The 21,376-nt window shown below is 45.8% G+C and overlaps 1 protein-coding gene across 2 annotated transcripts in view; it reads left to right on the forward strand.

The window, feature by feature from the left end:
* Positions 1-1,015: 1,015 nt before the first annotated feature.
* Positions 1,016-21,376, forward strand: part of VAPB (VAMP associated protein B and C) — a 60,488-nt gene continuing 40,127 nt past the window's right edge. For both annotated transcript variants that reach the window (XM_048496752.1, XM_048496753.1), the window contains exon 1: positions 1,016-1,313. In XM_048496752.1, the coding sequence (XP_048352709.1) occupies positions 1,256-1,313 (58 nt within the window). In that variant the 5' untranslated portion in view covers positions 1,016-1,255. The remainder of the gene's footprint in view (positions 1,314-21,376) is intronic.

Raw genomic sequence — 21,376 nt, forward strand, 5'->3', positions numbered from 1 at the left:
TCCACCCCCACCAGCTCAGATCACCTTGATGACCCAAGTTGGCTGCATGTCATCAAGTATCAGACACTTAGCACGGTTGGTCCTGGTTAGTACTTGGATGGGAGACCAAGGAATTCAAGAGCTGCTATGCAGAAGCAGGCAATGGCAAAACCACCTGTCTGCTTCTTGCCTTGACAATCCCATGAGATCCTCATAAACCAACTGCAACTTGACAGTACTTTCCACCACCCAGCCTGCTTGGGATCAGATTAGATGAGCCCTGAGAAAAACCACATCAAGAAGAAAGGTGCTGGCCTGGTGGAACGCTTGGAGAGTGGAGATCCAAACAGAAAACATATGAGGGCAGGTTTCCATCCATTGGACGGCACCACCAACTTCCTTTGTCAGAAGACTCTCACCTGGAGAACCGAGTGTCATTCCCCACTCCTCCACATGAGAGGCAGACACAAATTCTAGAGAACCAGATTAAATGCCATTAAAGGTTTCATTATCATTAGAGAACCAGATTTGCCACACACACACCCCCCCGCTCCTCCACATGAAGCCTGCTGAGTGACTCAGTCAGTCTCAGTATTCTCCAAACTCTCTGAGCCCCACCGGCCTCACCAGGTGTCTGCTGTGGGGAGAGGAAGGGAAAAGGAGTCTGCAAACGGCTTTAAGACTCCTTAAAGAGAGAGCAAAGCGGGGTACACATCCAAGCTCTCATTCGCCTACGCTGGCTCGCTAAATCTCGCCGGCTCCTCAACGCGTTAATCGGGTGTAAAACAGCCGCTCCCTCCTGCGCCACTTTTGCCCAGGCGCCGTGGCGCGCGCGCGCTTTCCTCCAGCATCCCCCCCCCCCCTCCCCGGTCCGGCGGCCTTTTGCGCGCGGGAGGCTCCTTCCGCCAGGCGAGAGGAGGGCTGGCCACCCCCGCCTTCCTCCTGCTGACGTCAGCTTGCAGCCTCCCTCCCTCCGGCCGGCCCCCTCCTTGCCATTGCTGCAGCGTCCTCCTCCTCCTCCTCCTCCTCCTCGGGCCGTGGCGAGGGAGGCAAGCGCACGCCCGCCCAGCCAGCCAGCTTGCCGGCTTCTCCCCTCGCCGCCTCCCAGGCTCCGCTGTGCGCCGCCCTCGAAGCGCAGCCCTCCTCCTCCTCCTCCCCCCACCCCCCGCTCCGGCCAGGCCCTCCGGAGGGTGAGCCCAGCGGCCCGGGCGCGTCGCCGTCTCTTCGCTGCGCTCTCCAGCTCCGCCCGGTGCCACCGACCAGGCGCGGGAGGACCATGGCCAAAACCGAGCAGGTCCTGAGCCTGGAACCGCAGCACGAGCTCAAATTCAGAGGTGAGGCCGGGGTGGGGTCCCTTCCTCCTCCTCCCCAACCCCAAAGCCGGCGTCGAGCGGCGCGCTCTGCTGCAGCCGCCTTGCCAAAAGAGGCTCCGCTCCAGCGGCAGCCATTTTCCGGGGGCCCCGGCTGGGCTGGGCGGCAGTGTCCTTCGCCCTCGGCTGAGCGGCCTTGCTCGGTCTCCTCCGCGCCCCGGCCCTGCTCTCTCTCTCCCTCGCCGGGAGCCCCGCCGCCCGGGAGGCACCTTTGCGCTGTGCTTTGGCGCGGGCCCCGGCGCGGTAGCCATGCACGTCTTTCCCGCCCGGTTCCTTATCCCAGGGTTGCCTCGGTTTCCTCCGGTGTCGAAACGGGGGCGCCTCGGGCTCCGGTTGGGGAGGCTCTCAGCCTTTCGGTGGTTCTGGCGGCTGCGTAAAGCTCTCCAGAAGGGCCGCTCTGGTGCCTTCGCCACGAAGACGGTCTCTAGGGAAAACGCGGCGGCTGCAATCCTAGACAAGTTCACCTGAGCCCCATGCAGTGAAGTGGGGCTGACTGTAGGGTTCTGTGTGGAAACAGCTGCGCTGCGCGTCTCGTTGCAAATAATAACAACAAACGTGATACGGTTTGGGCCAGGCCAGGTTCCCGTTTCTCCTCTGCTTTGCATGTTAAGGAAGGTGTTTTTACCGTAAGGTTTCAGCTGTCATGACTGTGCTGTCAACAGCCTCTACAATCAGGTCCTTCTCATCTTTATTTATGAGCAAGTCTCTTTGCTTCACTAGGACTTGCTTCTCCGGGAGGTACGCTGACAATTCCCGGCAGGATCCTACCCTTGGAAGGCCAAACGTCTCCAAAGACCTTGCTTGGCCTGGGTGCTGTCGGGGTTGTGACATTTGGAAGATTTGGTGTCGAAGGGGGAACCTTGGAACTGGCGAGGCGGTGCCTTATTCGGCCTTGCGTCTCTGTGTGACTTTTCTGTAGTACCAACGGTGGGATCTGTTGTTGATATTCGGAGGAGCAGAACAAAATCGACTTAGTGCAGTGATGGCGATCACACGGGGTCAAAGGTGACATGTTACGACATTACGGGTGACATGCCAGCATTCACTGACGCCCAACAGCAACTGTGCTCCCTGTCCGATTCATGCTTGTAATGCTTTGACTTTCTTTATATAACATATAGCACCACACATGATTGGTCTGTATTTTTTAAACTGAATGAATGTGTACAGAACTGTTTCTGTTTTGTTCAGGGAGGGGTGGGGATGACATGCCAGAAGAGTCAAGTTAAGTATTTTCTGAATTTTTGACATGCCCCAAAGGTTTGCCATCGCTGACTTCGTGGTTAGGCCGTGGCATTCACCTCCTCCCTGTTTTTGGTTTTGAGGAGCTGCCCTCTTCCTGCTTCCAGAAACCTCATGGCTGTCTGTGAAAACTGTCAATTTGCATAAGTCCTGGAATTGGTTTCAGTGTGTGTGGCAAGAAATCCAGAGACCTTTGGCTCTCTGTGTAACAGTATACCTTTCTCTTTTTTAAAAAAAAACAAGAGCAAAGGTAAATGTCGGCTATTCTTAGAACTTCAGCCAAAAGGAGAAGCCTCTTCATACATTAACTGATTCAGGGCTTTCTTTTGGGGCTCCTGCTTTAGAAATTAGATGCTGAGAAAATAACTGATGCCCTGTCAGACAGGACTGCTGGTAACATAATAAGGTGACATTAGGCATCAGCTAGGTTTATTTATAATGTGCACATCAGAGAAGTTTCTGCATTCATTGGTGATGCCAGATCGTCAAGTAACTAACTTTAGGGGTTAAATAATTTGTTTTAACTTCATTGGCTTGCTTCAGTTTGTGGATAGACTTGTTCTCACAAAGACTCCCGAGGAGTAATACCGTCAACATAATCCAATTTAAAGCGCGCAAGGGAACGAAACCGACTTGGAGGTGTCTGTTTCAGCACTAACTTAGCAACTTCAGCAACAGACCATTGTGATGCTTAAAGGACAACTCTTGTTTATTGTAGTATGAGCTTCTGTGGGAAACGTGATGCGGACTGAGACTTGTGTTGCGTATGCATTTGTGTGCATACGTTTGACGGTGTGTGGCCTGTTAGACTGTTTTGCATGAAGAATTGAAAATGAGTAAGAGATTGACTCATGGATTCTATCAGTTGGAGTAAACAAGATTTAGAGGGTCACTGAGCCGGTGGATGGGTTCAGGCACTCCCTCCCTTTGTGGGCTGAGTCTCAATTTGCATGACATATGAGATGCTTATAGTGAGAACCACTCTAAATCATGGTTTGACCTGATGAAATTCTAGGAAGCTGCAGTCTCACATTCTATCCATGCCTTGAGCTTTCTTTTATTGGTTATTGATGTCAGCAATGGAATATCCCAAGATCCTGCTGTTGATATCTGCAGTGGAATACCCTGAAATATTCACCCCTCTGGTTTCAGTGTTGCTGTTCTGATATAATTTGTTTCCATTTTTCTTGCCTGGTTTATCCTATGCCCTGCCTAGTTTTTCCTATGCCCAGCTTATGCTAACTATACTAACATTAAACCCAGATTAATTTGTTGAAAGTTATAGTTTTAAGTCAGGTTTTACAGATACTTTTCACAGTGGCGATTAACTCTTAATTTAAGTACTAATTAATGTAAATATTGTATTGATGTTGATGAATGACTGTAGGGTGGGTTTTTATACTGGTCGTTGACCGTAAATAAATATGTTGTTGTTGTTGTTGTTGTTGTTGTTGCTGTTGTACTAACATCAAGAAGAAATCATGTTAGGGGAAGAAAGGTAATAAAGTTGAGCTGTTTAAATATCATATCTAATTCTTCCCAGCTTTTCTATCCCCCTCCCCCCAAGGTTTTGACTTCAATTAATGGACCATTTGCTATGTAGTCCAATTAGCCTTCTTAATTTTCTAGGTGGTGGTTTGCAAACGGGCAGATTAACATGCCGTGTAAAAGTATTTGGCCTTCCCTAAAGCTAGGCTATGAAGAAGTACCGTTGGATCAGTAGGCATTCTCATGATAAATATATATATATTTAAAGGCATTTTTCTTAAATAAGAATTTTTGGGTTGTTAAAAATCTAAACACGTTACCCTAATAGACTTCCGTGTAGATCATATGATGGATATAAACTGCTGTTTCCTGGGGCTGAAAAGTTGTTGTTTTTTTCCTTACTATGAAGAAAAGCATTCTTCAAGTGAGCATGATTATGCAGAGTTTGCATTTGTACTTGCATGTTCAGTATCGGCATAAACGAGGGAGCGTTCTTAAGCTGGCTTTACTTTTCAATATTTTGCTGCACATTTATTATTTCTCAGCGGGTGAGTACTGTTGTGGTATTTGCCAAATGCAACGAGCAAATTAGAAAAGGAGAGCGAGGATAGACTTGGAAAAAAAACCAAAGAATTGACAAAGTTCTTCAGATATGTAAGCGCTTGGATGACCAAGTATCTTGGATCAGTCAAGCCTTTTATAGGGTATTGGAAAGAAGGTGGGAGCGATGTCTACAGGAAGCTGTGAAAACACTCTTCTGCTCCCACCTATAAGTTTAATTAATAAATAAATATAAGTTTAATTAATAAATAAGTTTATAAGTTTAAGTTTCTGCTGCCCACCTTAAACTTTTAGGATGGCGGTCTTCAGCTTGCAGCTTATAGAAACTCCCCCCTGGCTGGGTTATAGACCACTAGAGAACTCCCATACTTAGATCTTTGATGCCCTAAATACTGGTGGTAGAAGAGACCATCTGGAGAAGGCCTTGGCTTCCATTTCCTGTCAGTTGACTCCTCCAGGTAACTGGCTGGCTGCTGTGAGGAAAAGGTCAGACTACTGGTTTGATCCAGGAGACCCTTCTTATGGGCTTGTATCTCCCCTACAAGAGAAACCATGTGATGTTATCCATGAACCTGAGTAAGCTTTTTCTTTTGTCTGTCACAATCCATTACCAACCAACTTCATTCGGGGTCTCTGTGTGTCCATATTAGAGAAGCAGGAGAAAAAGCTCAACTTCTGTCTACTCTGCAGCCCCACACTGGGACTTAACCTACATTCCGGCCTGCTGCCCTGGTGAAAGTTTCTAGCCTTCAAGCCCCTCCCCTCAAATGGCTCCCCCCCAATCCTAGACCTTCACATTCTCCAGAGAGGCACACCCCCTCCCTCAGTTCTCTTCTTGCCAACATTGTGAGTAGAGGCTTCCTTCCTTCCTCTGCATTTTTTCCAGTTGCTGCCCGATAATTTGTTTTTGCTTTTTTCTTGTTCCTGACAATGATCACAATGAGTCTTTATTGACTATTGACAGCTGACTTATCCCCCGCCCCCCCCCAACCATCACCCATGCACCTGGAAGTACTCAAGAATATTTTCCCCAAGGATCTGGGCACAACTCTTAAGACCCAATGGAACGATAGCAGTGAAACTCTGTTTAAAAAGTGCACTGAAATCCTCAACCAAGATGACCCATAGCCATTAATACAATTCCTGTTTACTCTGTTTGGCTGAAGCCCACACTGTTCAGGCATGCAAAATCTGCCAGAAGTTCCTTCCAAAAAATAGGTCTGACAGAGCTTTGAGGCTAAAAGCCACGTTAACAAGGGACACTTGTTTCTACTTTGCCCCAGTGGGGTTCTGAGATGTTGCACAGACAGTCACAACAAACATAGATTAGCATGGGGTCCTTATGCTCATAGGCCCCCTAAGCAACTGCCCAGCATACCCATGTGGTAAGACCACCCTGTATCTTGGCAGCTGTAGTACCCTAATCTGTTTTACTGGGCTCCCCTTTGGGTGCCTGAAACTGTGGTCACTAGTGATGCATTTCTGGTGAGGTGGGAGCACATTGCCAAGACATGTCAATACAGGTCCTTTGGGACAAGGAACAAGTCTGCTTACATGTTAATGTATTTGAATTACATGAAGTCAGATTTGCCGTTACCTCCTTTCCAGATATTCTTTGGAGGAGAAGAGTGATAATTCGCTCAGACAACACAAGCTCGGTGTGTTACTTGAACAAACAAGGGAGCACAAACAAACAAGGGAACAGGGCCTTCTGTACTCCCTCTGTGTAGAAGCAGCAAATAAAAAAGTCACTTGCACTCCAGAGGGTGCCCCTTCTGTAGCTTGGAGGCTAGAGATGTTTACCTGGAGGGCAGGCCTTTGTGCAGGCATTGCGTGTCTGCACAGAAACACTCAATGAACAACAGATACAGAGAAGCGCAACTGTTTTTTTCTCTGTGCACTTTTCCTACTCGTGTGTAATTTTGTAAGCATATGTCACATTATGTCATAATCTCATAATCAGGAGTTTAGCAGTTCTGCATTGCAAGATGTTCTCTAAGTGGGGTAGTCATTTCAACTGAGTTTGTTTCTTTGAATTTATTTTGCATTCTGAGAGAGAAGCAGAAAGAGCGACAATTTCTGAACTGGCTTGAAATTCTGATTTGTTTACATGTTGAAGGGAGGAGCCACGTGGCATAGTGGTTAAGTGCTAGCACTGCCACTCACACGGTCAGGAGTTTGAGCCCCCTGTGGGTCAGATATCCTGGCAGCTGGCTCAGGGTCAACTCAGCCATAGCTAGGGGGGTAAAGAATAGCCGGGGAAAGCAATGGCAAACTACCCCACAAAAATGGCTTGCCTATGAAATCACTGCTTGCAGTGGTACCCCAGGGTCGGACACGACTGAAGGAGAAACTTCACCTTTATTTGAAGGGAGTGGCTGTTGAAGTCCAGTAAAAGGGGAGAATTGCTTGGCAAAGCTGTATAGAGCAGGGGTGGCCAACCTATGGCACTCCAGATGTTCATGGAGTGTAATTCCCATCAGCCTCTGCCAGCATGGCCAATTGGTCATGCTGGCAGGGGCTGATGGGAATTGCACTCCATGAACATCTGGAGTGCTGTAGGTTGGCCACCCCTGGTATAGAGTCTTAACCTCTTCCTGGGGTGATGGTTATGTCAGCAAAATGCAAATGATTTGATTGGGTAATCCAAGTTCATCAAGAGGTACAGTGGACTGTGAATAGAGATCCCATCCTAACATGCAGAAATTAAGAGTTTTCCTAACATAGAAGTAAAGTTCTAATAAAAATTTTCATGTATTTAATTTCTGTGTGTCATCATGCTGTTGGAAAGTGTAGGATGGCACTTATAAAAAAAACAAACAAGGTCAGCTCTGCTAGATATCCACTCATAGTTACCTGCGCCAAAGAGCAAAGCAGGAATATGTTTGAACTTCGGGAATTTCATTTGTTCAGACTGTTCATGTAACTTAAGTGACTTTCCATGTGTTTAAATGCGACTGGGCAGGTAGGCAATTAAATATTTTAATGCAATTTTTTTTAATTTTCTTAACATACAAACAAGAGAAAACCTATACACTTTCACACTGCGAAACAATGCAAATATGAATGCAAAACAAAAATATGAAACTTGGGTGCTGTGTGGTTTCCGGGCTGTATGGCCGTGTTCTAGCAGCATTCTCTCCTGACGTTTCGCCTGCGTCTGTGGCTGGCATCTTCAGAGGATCAGATGCAGCCACAGATTCAGCCACAGATGCAGGCGAAACGTCAGGAGAGAATGCTGCTAGAACACGGCCATACAGCCCGGAAACCACACAGCACCCCAGTGATTCCGGCCGTGAAAGCCTTCGACAATACAAAAATATGAAATATAAAAAATACAAAACAATTAAAACATAACTTCTGCAATAACTGGACTCAACTTATTGCAAGCCACTAAACGGCATACCCTTACACTAAATAAATGACTTCCTGCTACCTTTGTTGAATTCTAATCCATTCTAGGCTCATGCATCTATTCAAAATGAAACAATTGATCAATTATGCACTGTGACATTGCTAATATTCTACTTTCATCTGCTGTTTTCTTTTAAATTTAAAATCAGCTTCAAGATAGGCAATTAAAATTTTAATGGGGTAGGAACCCAGGTAGACAAGGCTAGTATGACAGAGGCCAGAATCTTCTGGTTTGGGAGAACATGGCATCTCAGACACAGTGGCCCCTTCCGCACATGCAGAATAAATGCACTTTCAATCCACTTTCAGTGCACTTTGCAGCTGGATTTGACTGTGCGGAAGAGCCAAATCCACTTGCAAACAATCGTGGAAGTGGATTGAAAGTGCATTTATTCTGCATGTGCGGAAGAGGCCTGTATTGAGGAATGGCACCTGCCTGCCTGGGGAGAGAACTTATAGACATCAAGATCAGAGTGTGGTATAGTGGTTAACAGCAGGTGGACTCTTTATCTGAAGAACCGGGTTCGATTCCCTACATTTCCACATAAGCAGTGGACTTATCTGGTGAACCAGATGTGTTTCCACACTTCTACATTCCTGCTGGGTGACCTTGGGTCTGTCACAGTTCTCTCAGAACTCTCTCAGCCTCCCCTACCTCACCAGGTGTCTGTTGTGGGGAGAGGAAGGAAAGGTAGTTTGTAAGCCGCTTTGAGTCTCCTTATAGGAGAGAAACATGGGATATAAAAACAAGCTCCTCTTCTTTCACCATCTGCCCTCCCTGTGCAGTATTTTGTTGGTGTTAATTTGGGCTTAAATATTTGTGGTTTTCTGTTATGTCTCTGTGTTGGGAGGGGAGGGGGTAGCATTGCATGCTTCTTTAAGTCCACAAGAGTGGAGAGAAGCAGGTTAACAGTACTTTAAACAAACAAATGCTCCATGTAGCAATTTCAGGCACCGTGGGAAAGGTTGGATGCCTTTCATCTTTGCAAGATATAGAAAGAGATGTACTCACTGGAAACCGGGTTTGTTTTGCTTTGCTTTTTGCTGGTTAAAGTGCTGCCAGAATTGTACCAACAAACTGGGAACTGCATGAGAAGGGGGAGATGGAAAAGCGGGGCGGGGGGAGAAAAAACTCCGGCATACATTTTGATCTCATGCATTACCTTCAACCCTCCTACACAGTGGGTTTGCAAACAGGTGGGTGCGCAGACGGGTTTTTATTTAATGGAGAGAAAGAAGTTATATTAAGTGTTTGCACCGACATTACTTACTTGTCCCAGAAAAAGATGAACTATTTCTTCATTCCCCCACCCCACTTCTGTCAAGAATTCAGTCCTTTCTGTCATTGCAGCTCACAAGCCCAGGAGATTAACACCAAGCATTGAAGGAAAAATTAAAGACCTGTGAGATCATTGCAGGGGAAGGAGCGCACAGTCCACTCGAGCACCATTCTGATACAGAAGTATCGTGTAGCATTCCTTGAGCCTTTCCTCATTCATCATAGCCAAAACCCTCCAAATAAAACCAAGGAAAGACAGTAAACACAGATCCTGTGGCAAATCTATTTTTGTTCCATTGTAGCTTGGTTTTTTCCCCAAGAGAGATGCTTCTGGATGGGCTGTTGCTAGCAGCCCTCCTTTTGGAATACGTGAAGTTATTTTAGGGTTTTATGTAGCTCTGGAAGCGTCATTTAACGATGACGTTCGCTAGGAACGCTATCCTGCTGAAAACATGTTAAAGTGAATATGTTAAGTGAGCGACGGTCTAGTAGATTGTGTCTATGTTTTCTGTGATGCTAACTGGCAGGGCTCCTTGGCAGGACGTATTTTGCAGACACACAGAGATGGTTGGTTGTTCAGTGTAGTCCCTTCTGGTGAGTCCCAGTTGGCAGTAGCAATGGCTGCTGAATTCAGATACTCTTTTAAACATTGCTGTGTCTCTCTTACACAAAAACTACAGTTCCATAAAGCTTGATGTCTAAGGGGGAAAAAAGGGGAGAGATTGAGCATCAGACTCTGGATTTGTATCTTGCCTACCTCCGATATCCTTACTTTTCACCTTCATTGCAATCATTGCCAGGAACAAGGGTGGTGTTTCCGAAATGGCTCGAGGCTTAGCAGTGCCAGTTCCAAGCTATCCTTTGTCACTAAGGGCAGAATTGAAACAAGTTGTGTCTAAAAATGGCTGTGAAGGTGAGCTTGATTTCCCCTGTTCATTCGTTCTACATGTCAGTTTCATAAATCCCAACATGGAAGTTGACAGTTTTCTGGCTGTGGGAAGAGAGGCCAAATGCGAAGTGGTGCTTTTAAAAAATAAAGCAGGAACGCCAAATTCTTAGCACAGCATGCATTTTAATCCATAGCATTACGTTTGCTAGTGATGAGCATTGCTTAAGAAACTGCTCTAAGAGTACCTGCACCAAGGACAAATTCCTATACTATTCGTTGTGTCTGCTGTCTGGCCCATCTTACCCCTTCATCGAAATAAAGTAGTAAAGATTTTCCTGGACAGTACAATTTCAAACTACAGCAGGTGGGGATGGTGCCATGTTGGAATTCCGCCTTATAACACTCCCTGCATGCAGACAGGCAAGGTGTCAGGGGAAAGTGTTCAGTCTGCTGTCTTCCCTGACATGCTAGATTTCCATGTTCAAGAAGGTTGTTTCTACAAAGATAGTGAGCATTCAGATGTATGCATTCTTCCAGCTGCATCCAGAGGTGGTACAGTCTAGGAAAATCTACACCACTTAATTTTGCTGCAGATATAATTGCGACAGTCTATGCAGTCTCCCACGAACAGGGAGGAAACAAGAGAAGGATAATCCACCAGCAAAACAAACCGAACAACTGCACTTTCAGCAACATAGGTTGTTAGTTGCAGCTAGTTGCAAATAGTTGCTGTTGGGACAGGCTGGAGCCAGAGAAATGAGCCAGAAAGCAGATAAAAGAGTCAAATAAACTTAGCTTGCAGAGGAGAGAGAATCAAAACACCCATCCCATCGCCATCTTGGAAGGCCCGCCCCAGAAATGATCCACTGCAGAGTCAATCTCTTTGCTCAGAATTATGGATAGCACTTTCTTCGGTGAAATTGCTCTGCTTATGTGGCAGTTTGGTACTTAAATCAGTTACACCTGGGCTTAAGAATCTGGCAGTGGCAACTCTGATACATTCATAACTTGCCAGGCTGTACTAGAAAATGTTATAGTTCCTAAGACATAGCAGTATCACGTGAGAACACAATAGGATCCTGTCCAAATGATGGGTGCAGTAGAGAACATGAACTAGTAAAAGATGTTTGGCAGGGATTATTGCCTAAAATATCTAGTACAGGTGTCTGCAACCTGCGGCTCTCCAGATGCTCATGGACTACAATTCCCATCAGCTCCTCCCATCAGCTCCTGCCAGCAAGGCCTTCTCCATTTTGAATGTTTTAGTACAGGGGTCTGCAACCTGGCCATGCTGGCAGGGGCTGGTGGGATTTGTAGTCCATGAACATCTGGAGAGCCGCAGGTTGCAGACCCCTGCACTAAACATTCAAAATGGAGAAGGCATAATCAAAACAACCAGATCCTTTTCATCTTACAGCATTTCAGCTGATATATGGAGAGGAGCTGTGGCTCAATCCTGGAGTCATCTGCTTTGCATGTGAACGATCCCAGGTTGACTCTCCAGCATCTCCAGTTAAGAGCACCAGTTAACAGGTGATGCGAATAACTGTTATGTGCTTGAGACCCTGGAGCATCACTGCCAGTTTGAGTAGACAACACTGACCTTGGTAGACGGAGAGAAGAGTTTGGATTTATACCCCACCTTTCTCTCATGTAAGGAGAATCAAGGTGGTTTCCAAACTCCTTTCCTCTCCCCATGACAGACATCTTGTGAGATAGGTGGGGCTGACAGAGTTCAGAGAGAACTGTGACTAGCCCAAGATCACCCAGCAGACTTCATTATGTAGAAGCGGGGAAACAAATCCAGTTCGCCAGATAAGAGTCCACCGCTCATGTGGAGGAGTGGGGAATCAAACCCGGTTCTCCAGCTGAGAGTCATCACTCTTAACCACTACTTTATGCTGGCTCTCAGACCTCTGGGCTGGTTCTGTATCAGGGAGCTTCCGGGCCCAGCCTCCCAAAATTTGGGTTCCAGTCCACTCCTTCCAACACCCAGCTAATACTCTTGAAACCCCACTATCATCCTACTGTGGCGTAGGAGGTTAAGAGCTCGTGTATCTAATCTGGAGGAACCGGGTTTGATTCCCAGCTCTGCCGCCTGAGCTGTGGAGGCTTATCTGGGGAATTCAAATTAGCCTGTACACTCCCACACACGCCAGCTGCGTGACCTTGGGCTAGTCACAGCTTCTCAGAGCTCTCTCAGCCCCACCTACCTCACAGGGTGTTTGTTGTGAGGCGGGGGAAGGGAAATGAGATTGTAAGCCCCTTTGAGTCTCCTGCAGGAGAGAAAGGGGGGATATAAATCCAAACTCTTCTTCTTCCATACCACACGACTCCAACTAGGACTTGCCTCCTAACCTCAGTACCACTTTTCATCCAACCCAAACCGAGCCAACTCCCAAATACAGCTGCCACCACTCTCATATTGCTGCAGATCCTCTCTTCAGCCCCAAACTGAAGGAGCTTCCAGTTGGAATGGACTTCCAGAAGGGGCAGTGGCCAGTGTGGCATTGTGTCCTCCGCTGGCACAGCTCGTCAGCTATCGTCCTCAAATCCATGTTTGATTTAGCCACTGTAGCAGTAATTACTAACCTAAGAAGGACAACTAGATTCGAGCCCAGTAGTACCTTAAAGACCAAAAAGATTTTCAGGGTATAAGCTTTTAAGTGTTGAGGTATCTGATGAGGATATCATTGAAATACATCATTGAGGTATCTGATGAAGAGAGCTTTGAGATACATCATTGAGGTATCTGATGAAGAGTGCTTTGAGATACATCATTGAGGTATCTGATGAGAGCTTTGAATCTCTAAAGCTTGTACCCAGATAATCTTGGTCTCTGATGTGCTGCTAGACTCTAATTTAGTTGTTCTCCTTCCGACCAGGGCGACTACCCTCTGAATGTAATCTTAAGAAGTAAATCTCTAGTATGAATAGCTTTTCTTTTCATTTGCCACGATCTCTGTGTGTGCATGCCAAATTGAGGCTGGGAAGTTTTAGATCAGCTGCTTAGGTCAGCTGAGTTGGATGGACACAGGAAACAAATTATTTTTCCAAAGTGTCCAGCCTGGATTTGTTTATGAAATAAAGGTGCTCGTCATTTAGTTTGAGCTTTTGAAACTGTGATAATTCTGGTACTGTTGAATTATGTTTTGCTCCTGCACGAATGCATTGCGAAAACTGAAATTAGGTAACTTGTTTGAGAACATCATTGTTTCTTGTTTTCCTTTGTGTTATGACACATCCGAGCATGACGATAGGAAACTGTGCCAGTGTGGAGTGCCCTGGGGTCTGTAATGAAGGTTAAGCATATGATGATAAATTATCATTTGGTATCGGCTCTCGTGGGTCGGATTGTGCATTGGCCAGTGACTGCTGTTCCTTATTCCAGGATAAAAGCTCTGATAATTTCCACCTCACCTTATTGGGGGCAGAAATAAGTATTAGAATTTTTCTTGCACTCTCAACTTGTTCACACACTTTCTCTATACAGTGGAACCTTGGTTTTAATTCCTTCGGTTTTTATCTGTTTCAGTTTTCATCGATTTTTTCAGTGAAAAAATTGTCTCGGTTTTCATTGATTTGCCTCAGTTTTCATCGATTTGCAGTAAGGTGCAGGGGTTTGTGGAGAAAAATCACCCGGACAAAGCTGTCGCAGGCCGTGTCTGCAACTTGTTTAATGACAATGTCTTGCCCCATTTCAGACAAATCTTAAAGAGGCGTCAGAAACAGACCTCTTTGGACAGCTTTCCGGTGCGACATTGGTCCACTGGCTCTGAAGCTGGTCCTAGTGTTACTGTTTGTTACTGTTTTCAGCATTAAACACTATGTTTATTCACCAAAAATGTATTTTTGGTATGTTTTTTGGAGTGCCTAGAATGGATTAATTGGATTTACATTGATTCCTATGGAAAAGTTTGCCTCAGTTTTAATCGGTTTCGGTTTTCATCGATTCTTTTCGGACGGATCACCAACGAAAACCGAGGTTCCACTGTATATTCTTCTGGGCCTTGTTTGTAGGAGATTAAGAAAAGCCACAAATAGTATTCTCACCAGCTGCCTCTTCCAGCCAGTTGCAAGAGACAAGGCCCTTCTGTTGTTAACCAGAACTGCTCAGAATCATAAGGCTGCCAGATCATGGGGTTGTCGTAGAAGTGCTGAACTTTTTATTGTTGGTCTTTGTGTAGTTGCTGACTTTCAGGCGTTGTAAGATTCATGGTTCGGAAGGTGGTTTCTGTATCATACCCCAAAGTGAGATTCAGGCAAAGCCGTCAGCTTTGTGGTTGGTGGGGCTCTTTAGTCCCAGCATTCTAGCATATGTAGTTTATTTTATTTAGTTATTGTTGGATTTATATACCGCCCGCCCCCGAAGGACTCAGGGCGGTGTACAGAATGAACATATACAGACAGGGCAAAAAGTTAAAATAAATATAATATAAGCTCTGTCTCATTACTTAAACCAGTAAACAACAATACAACCAGTATCCGAGAACTAAAACCAAACCCTCCCGGGGAACCCAAAAGGCCCCCACTAAAATGGGCCACATAGTTAAAAACAAAACAGAAAAGAAGGGGAAGGGGTAGGAGGCAGGGGGCACCTCAGCAGCCGCCGCCCCCCAAAAAGTCCAGCGGAACAGCTCAGTCTTACAAGCCCTGCAGAACTCACCAAGGTCCTGCAGGGCCCGGACAGATGGAGGGAGGCTGTTCCACCAGGCAGGAGCCAGGGCCGTAAAAGCCCTGGCCCTAGTGGAGGCTGGCCGCATCATAAAGGGACAACCAGCTCTGCTGAGCGCCGAGACCGAACTGGGACATGCGGGGAAAGACGGTGGGACAAACATGGAACTTGAGGTCGGTGCAGTCACACTAAGACCCAACAGCAGTAACGTGTTCAAGTGGAAGAGTAGCCTTTTGTTTGAAATGTACCCACGTACAACAATGCAACGCAAAAGTTCAACCCCCAGAACTTCACTACATTGGGCTCAAAGCCAAAAGGTGTGAGATTGTCGTGGTAGAGCCCTCAAGCCACAGACATGGCTTCCAAGCAATTGCCAGAGCTGCATGTCTTGGAGTGTGGAGCTTGGCACTATTACTTGTGAATTATTGACCCGCAACCTGCTGAAGTTTCAGGAGTTAAGCTTCTGGGCAGACTGGTACTCAGCCCAAGGCAGCTGGGGACAGTGCTGCTGTGGTGCCACCTGGCTGCCTGCAGAGAGCTTTCTGGGGAGGCCAACCCCCCCCCCAAAGCCCCTCACTACTGGAAAGCCCTCCATATGGCTTAATGGACTTATGCCACCCAACAGGGGAGTGTAAGACCAAGCCACGAGCCGTAGCTCAGCTGCCCACAAACCTGGAGTAGAAGCTGACTAATGTTGGCTCCGCCCCTGGGAATGCCCTGGTCCACCCCTCACCCCCATGCCAACATCCAATCAAATGCTGGCACAGCTCTGCAGCGGCCCTGACTTCCAGGTTTCACCACCACGGAGATGAAGGGTGGCTGGCTCCATTGGCAGGAGTGCCCCTTGCGCTGATGAAGGGGGCAAACATATCAGCCAACCCCATGCCATCTCTAAGTCACAATTCAGTTCCCCCCGTTAGGATTGGGACATTAATCTTATTAGTTTTGGACAACTTAAATCTGCTTGAACAAGCAAAATAGTTTCATTTTGCCCATATCGACTGTTTTTTGTTGAGATCCATGTTGCAAGCTACTGACTATCTCATTAAACACTTGGGTAGTTCCTTTGGTCATAGACTCTCGTGAGATGGGTTGGTGGCTTTCCATAAACTGGTTTAATACATCTGATTAATGCCGTTTTGTTAGGTATTCTTAGGTTTCAAAGTTTAGGAAAGGATCAAAAACAACTCCCGACCTAAGTACACAAGTGGGTGGCTCACAAACTTTGGTGGCCCACCAACCTAGCACTCATTTTAGTCATTGATGGTATGTCTTTATCTGGAACAAAAAAGAATCTTTATTCTCTTCTACAATCTTTCCAGCTGCCAAATGATTTTCATTACTACAAAGTATAAAGGAAACTTCCAGAGAAATAAATGGCATTTTTCCATAGCCAGTAAGCAAAATTTTTCAACTCTATATGCCTTGCTCAGTACAATAGGTATAAAACACTCTATCCATTAACCTTACTTGCTTTGTTTAAAATGTGCCTTACTCTTCTAAGCGTTCCTTCAGCTTTAGAAAACCACATGCAGCCTGTTGTGGCTTCTTTCTGCATTTAGTTCTCCGCTATTAACTATTTAACAAATGCTAATGTAAAATACAACTTCCACCTGTGGTCTAATTCAGAGTCCCAATTAGCCAGCTGTTGCTGCTCCTGCAGTATGTACTGGTATAGCAGTATCGATTACTTAATGGATTATATCAGCACGTATTTCAGTGTTTCCTAATATCCATTGCAAAACTACCAAACGTAATAGAAGTGCCTTTACCATGATCACATTTCTGTTTTGGTTTCCAGTGGAGCACAATTTCAAATCACATTGTAATGTTTTCAGCTGCACCTGCATATGTAATAGTCCAATAACTTCTCAAACTTGGTTACTGTTTATGGTAGGGATGGAAATTTTATTTAACGCAGCAGCAGCTTAAACAATCACATATGTTGACAAGCTCACAATCGAGTCTGTCTGGCCTGTGTTCATATTATCAAATTTTGCTGTTGATTTTTTAAAAGAAGAATTGACATATTAACATGCTCTGTTTTTGGTCTCGCGTACAAATGTTTAGCAGTAAAGCCAACATTGGAAAACACATTCCACAGGTGCTGGTGGTTCTGGTACATACTTTGTTGCTTCTCCAAGCTATGGAAAATATTTAAACAATTATACCAATACGTAAATGGCAAACATGTCTTTATTTAATTGGCTTTTGGGGTTTTTTCGAGCTGTGTGACTGTGGTCTGGTAGTTTTTGCTGCTAACATTTTGTCCGCACCTGTGGCTGGCATCTTTAGAGACATGTCATGGTAAGATCTGTTTCTCACAGTGGCACATTGTGCCAACCATAGATGAAACCTTAGGAGCTAAAACTACCAGACCACGGCCACACAGCTCAGAAAACCCACAACAGTCAGTTGATTCCAACCACAATAGCCTTTGACAATACCCTATTTAATTGTCTAATTTTTAATTAACCCTAATACATTGGTGTTTGCAACTTATGCTACAAAAATCTGGTTCTATATCTGGAAGAACCTTGGTTCATCCTAATAACATCATGGGTGTTATCTGTTCATAAACATAGGAATCAACTTTCTCCCAATTTACAAAACGTTTCCTGCCAGGCTGTGTTAGAAGTAATACTTCTGAACCAAAGTTAACTGGGTGGTTAGCCACTTCAAAAGCTTTGTTTCAGGCTGCTTATACCTAATGGTGTTACTTTACGTTGTGTAGTAGAAGTTTTACATAACCTTTTGATGATCCCCGCTGCCCCAAAGATCTGCAGCAGAGTCTGATGGGAAGCAAGAGGTAGCTTGTTGAGATGTCTTGTCGGTATAGGGGAGCAAGCACAAGCACCGGGTACCTCTGGACAACGTTTCAGGAAACAATTTCTGACCCTGAAGTGCATGAAACTGTCTCTCAAACGTATTGTGTACACATGCTTTGAGCTGTTCTACTGGAGGCGACCTCGGGCATCCTGATTGGGTGATTCCTAACTCATTCTCAGGGAGGCAGGACCTATTTTGTTGTCACTTCCTGAGGAGGGCTTAGGCACCCATCTTGGATCCAGTATTGTTCCTGCCTAGATAGGGAGTGCAGGGCTTGTTCAGTGCTCCAAACCCAAATAGGCTACGTAGGCTAAAGAAACAATTTCACTCACGCAACCATTCGATAGTTTGTTAGCCACAAAATAGACAATACAGTCTTGTTAGGAGCACACGTTTTAGGCTTGTTGCCACTCTTGTCACAATTTTCTATGTTGTTACTTCCTAATGTTTCTTTCTTACGTGTTAGTGAACGTTACCTTTATACTACTATGCTATTCCGAATACTGGATCCAAGTTGGGTGCCTAAGCCCTCCTCAGGAAGTGACAACAAAATAGGTCCTGCCTCCCTGAGAATGAGTTAGGAATCACCCAATCAGGATGCCCTCATCACCGTCCAGGAGAAGGCCCCTTCAGGGTAAGTCTACCAATGGACCGTTCTCTGAGCTCAGTCTAGGGCATCTTGATCAAGCAGATGTTTGTTTGTAATAGGAACTTCCTTCTGGTTCCGAGACTTGATTTAAACCAGAGGTGTCCAACTCTGGCGCTTCAGATGTTCATGGACTACAATTCGCATCAGCTTCTGCTAACGTGGCCAGTTAGCCGTGCCAGCAGGGGCTGATGGGAATTGTAATCCATGAACATCTGAAGCGCCAGAGTTGGACACCCCTGGTTTAAACTTCTGAGCAACAGTCTGCTAATGGTGTGCTTGTGGTTACGGATCAGCTGTATTTGGGGAGGGGGAGAGGGAGGCCTCAAATGGCAAGTACTCCAAAAACAGCCTTCAGAATTTCCACTTTCTCTCGGAGCAAAAAGTGGACATGCCAGCACTTCTGAGCTCCGTGAACTTTTATAGTAATGTCTTAAATGCTTTTCAGAGAGTTGTTTATAGTGGAAAGTATTATGTAGCTGCAGCTGTATAGAACTGGGCATGCAGTGCAGGTGAGTACTGTGTGATCCATGCATCCAGACACCCCTGGGGCCATCTGCTTTTCACCAGACTGGTTTGAGCTCAGATGAGAGCACCCATTTACCAGCTGCTGTGCAATGTGAACTGGGATTCTTGGGTAGCAAGCCCCGTAATTGAATTCCCTTCAGTAGATTTCTGGAGGCATGGTAAGGCTTTTTAATTTCAGCCTTGTGCGTGGTTGTAAAGAGTTCTTAAAACTTAGCTAAAACATAGTCATTTATTCTAATATATCCTATGCTGCGTTCTTTGCCCTGAGCTTTTAAGAGTGTGATGGCATCTAAATGGTTCGAGTTGCTTGTCCCATAAGCTGGAAAGCGGTAGTAAAAAGAGCACACATTCCACAATCATTTACTTGTAAAAGCCAGGTAATCTTTTTTTCATCTTGGGGCTTCCTCAACAGCCCTGTGGGACCCGGGCAGGTATGTGATGCTCCTGATGAACTTGTTGGAGAAATATGCAATCTGGCCAGAAGGGATGCTGGTAGGAGAACAGGTGGAAATTTGGAACTGGAATGGATCCTTGAAGGTGTAGCAAGGGGCAGAATTGGTGGGGAGGCCAGAAGGCACTGTGGCCAAGGGCAGCTTTTCCAGTGGCAGTAATGTGGCCAGGGACATGTTCTGCCAAGCATCAGAGGGCACACAGGCATAAAGGGAGCATTTTTTCAGGTATGGCTCCCGCCCTTCCTGGCACTACATCAGTCAGGGTCCAAGGCCACACCTGGGCAGGGGGAAGCAGCCTTTCATATGCCTAACTGTCTTACGTTAACGGACCCTTTGTTCTTAATTACTGTGCTGGGAAACATAGTAAAGTAGGCGACCTCATCAAGGGCCTCCAAAAGGGGGAGGATGGAAGCTCTCAGCAGAAGACTATTGCTTGGCCTTGAGACACTCCAAACTCCAAATCAAAGCTTTTCACACCTTGTTGTTCTACTAATCCAGGGATGGGCAATTATTTTTTTCCATGGGGCTGCATAAGAAACAGAAAATATTGTGGAGGGCCGGGCCAAAAGGCTGAACTCAATTCTGCATAATATTTATTGTATTTCTTTATATAAAAAAGCAGTAAATAGCATTGTTTTGACAAGCGGGCAAGACTAGTATATGTTAAAGTTATGCAATGAAAAAGTGAGGTTGCCTTCCAAAAAATGTAATTTATTCACACAAATTTCTCAAAACAATGTTAGATAAAATGTTAACATTTTTTACTATTTGTGACTCATACGGGCCAGTCAGGGTCATCTGGCGGGCCGGATGTGGCCCGCGGGCCGTATAATGCCCAGGTCTGTACTAATCTGTGGGAAGAGGGGTGGGGGTGTGTTAGTTAATGGGAAAACGAAAGGAATAAATATGTTTGCAAGAAGCCAGGATCCTCAGTTCTGCCTTCTTTCCATTTAAGTCTCTGCTGACAACCCAATAAAGACTTCTGATTTAATATCCAGAGTCTAAATTGTTGACTATTGCGCCAGGACTTAACACATTTGGAGGGAAGAAACAGCCGCAACACTTTTTGATTTCTCTACCCAGAGGCTGGCAGGTAATAGCAATCCACCTCCAAGCATCTCTTTTTGCCTTGTTATCTGTGGAGTTGCCATAAGTCAGCTGTAACTCAGCACAGAAAAAGGGGTGGAAAGGAAGATCCCCATGGGATCTGATGCCAGTTCAGCGGCTGGGTAGCTAGTGTGAGGTCACAGACCATTGTGACACAGGCTTTCCTGCATTCCCATGTACCTCTGCAGAAGTGTATCTTTGAGGATTCCTCAGAGAGGCATCCATTTCCCTTGAAGGTCCTATGTTTGATCCTGGGCATCTCCAGTCAAAGGCTCTGCTGTGGGTAATGTTGACAAAGGCATTTCTTTCTGTGGAAGACTTCTCCCATTAGGTCAGTGATGGCGAACCTTTTCGAGACCGTGTGCCCAAACTACAACCCAAAACCCACTTATTCATCGCAAAGTGCCAACACGGCAATTTAACCTGAATACTGAGGTTTTAGTTTAGAAATAATGGTTGGCTCTGAGGCGTGCGTTACTTGGGAGTAAGCTTGGTGGTAGTTGGTGGCTTTGCTTTGAAGCAACCATGCAACTCTTCGAACGGGTGAATCGCAACCCTAGGAGGGTTTACTCAGAAGCAAGCCACATTGCCAGCAACCGAGCTTACTCCCACGTAAAGAATCGCACTTCAGTTCTTTGCATGAAAATCAGTGGGGTTTAACAGCACTTAACAGGGTTACTTACACCGCTTCCCCAAAACTAGGTCTTAGGTTTAATGCTAATAATCGAGGCCAGCGGCCCAGGCCAGCCTAGATGTGGGGGGGGGATTCCCCCCACATGATGAACTCTGTGCGTGCCCACAGAGAGGGCTCTGAGTGCCCCCTCTGGCACCCGTGCCATAGGTTTGCCATCACTGCATTAGGTTGTTGCTCCCATCCACTTCTAGAGGCAGCTTTACATGTTGCCTGTATTATGCAA

Source organism: Sphaerodactylus townsendi, linkage group LG05 (genome assembly GCF_021028975.2).
Source record: "Sphaerodactylus townsendi isolate TG3544 linkage group LG05, MPM_Stown_v2.3, whole genome shotgun sequence".
Lineage (NCBI taxonomy): Eukaryota > Metazoa > Chordata > Lepidosauria > Squamata > Sphaerodactylidae > Sphaerodactylus > Sphaerodactylus townsendi.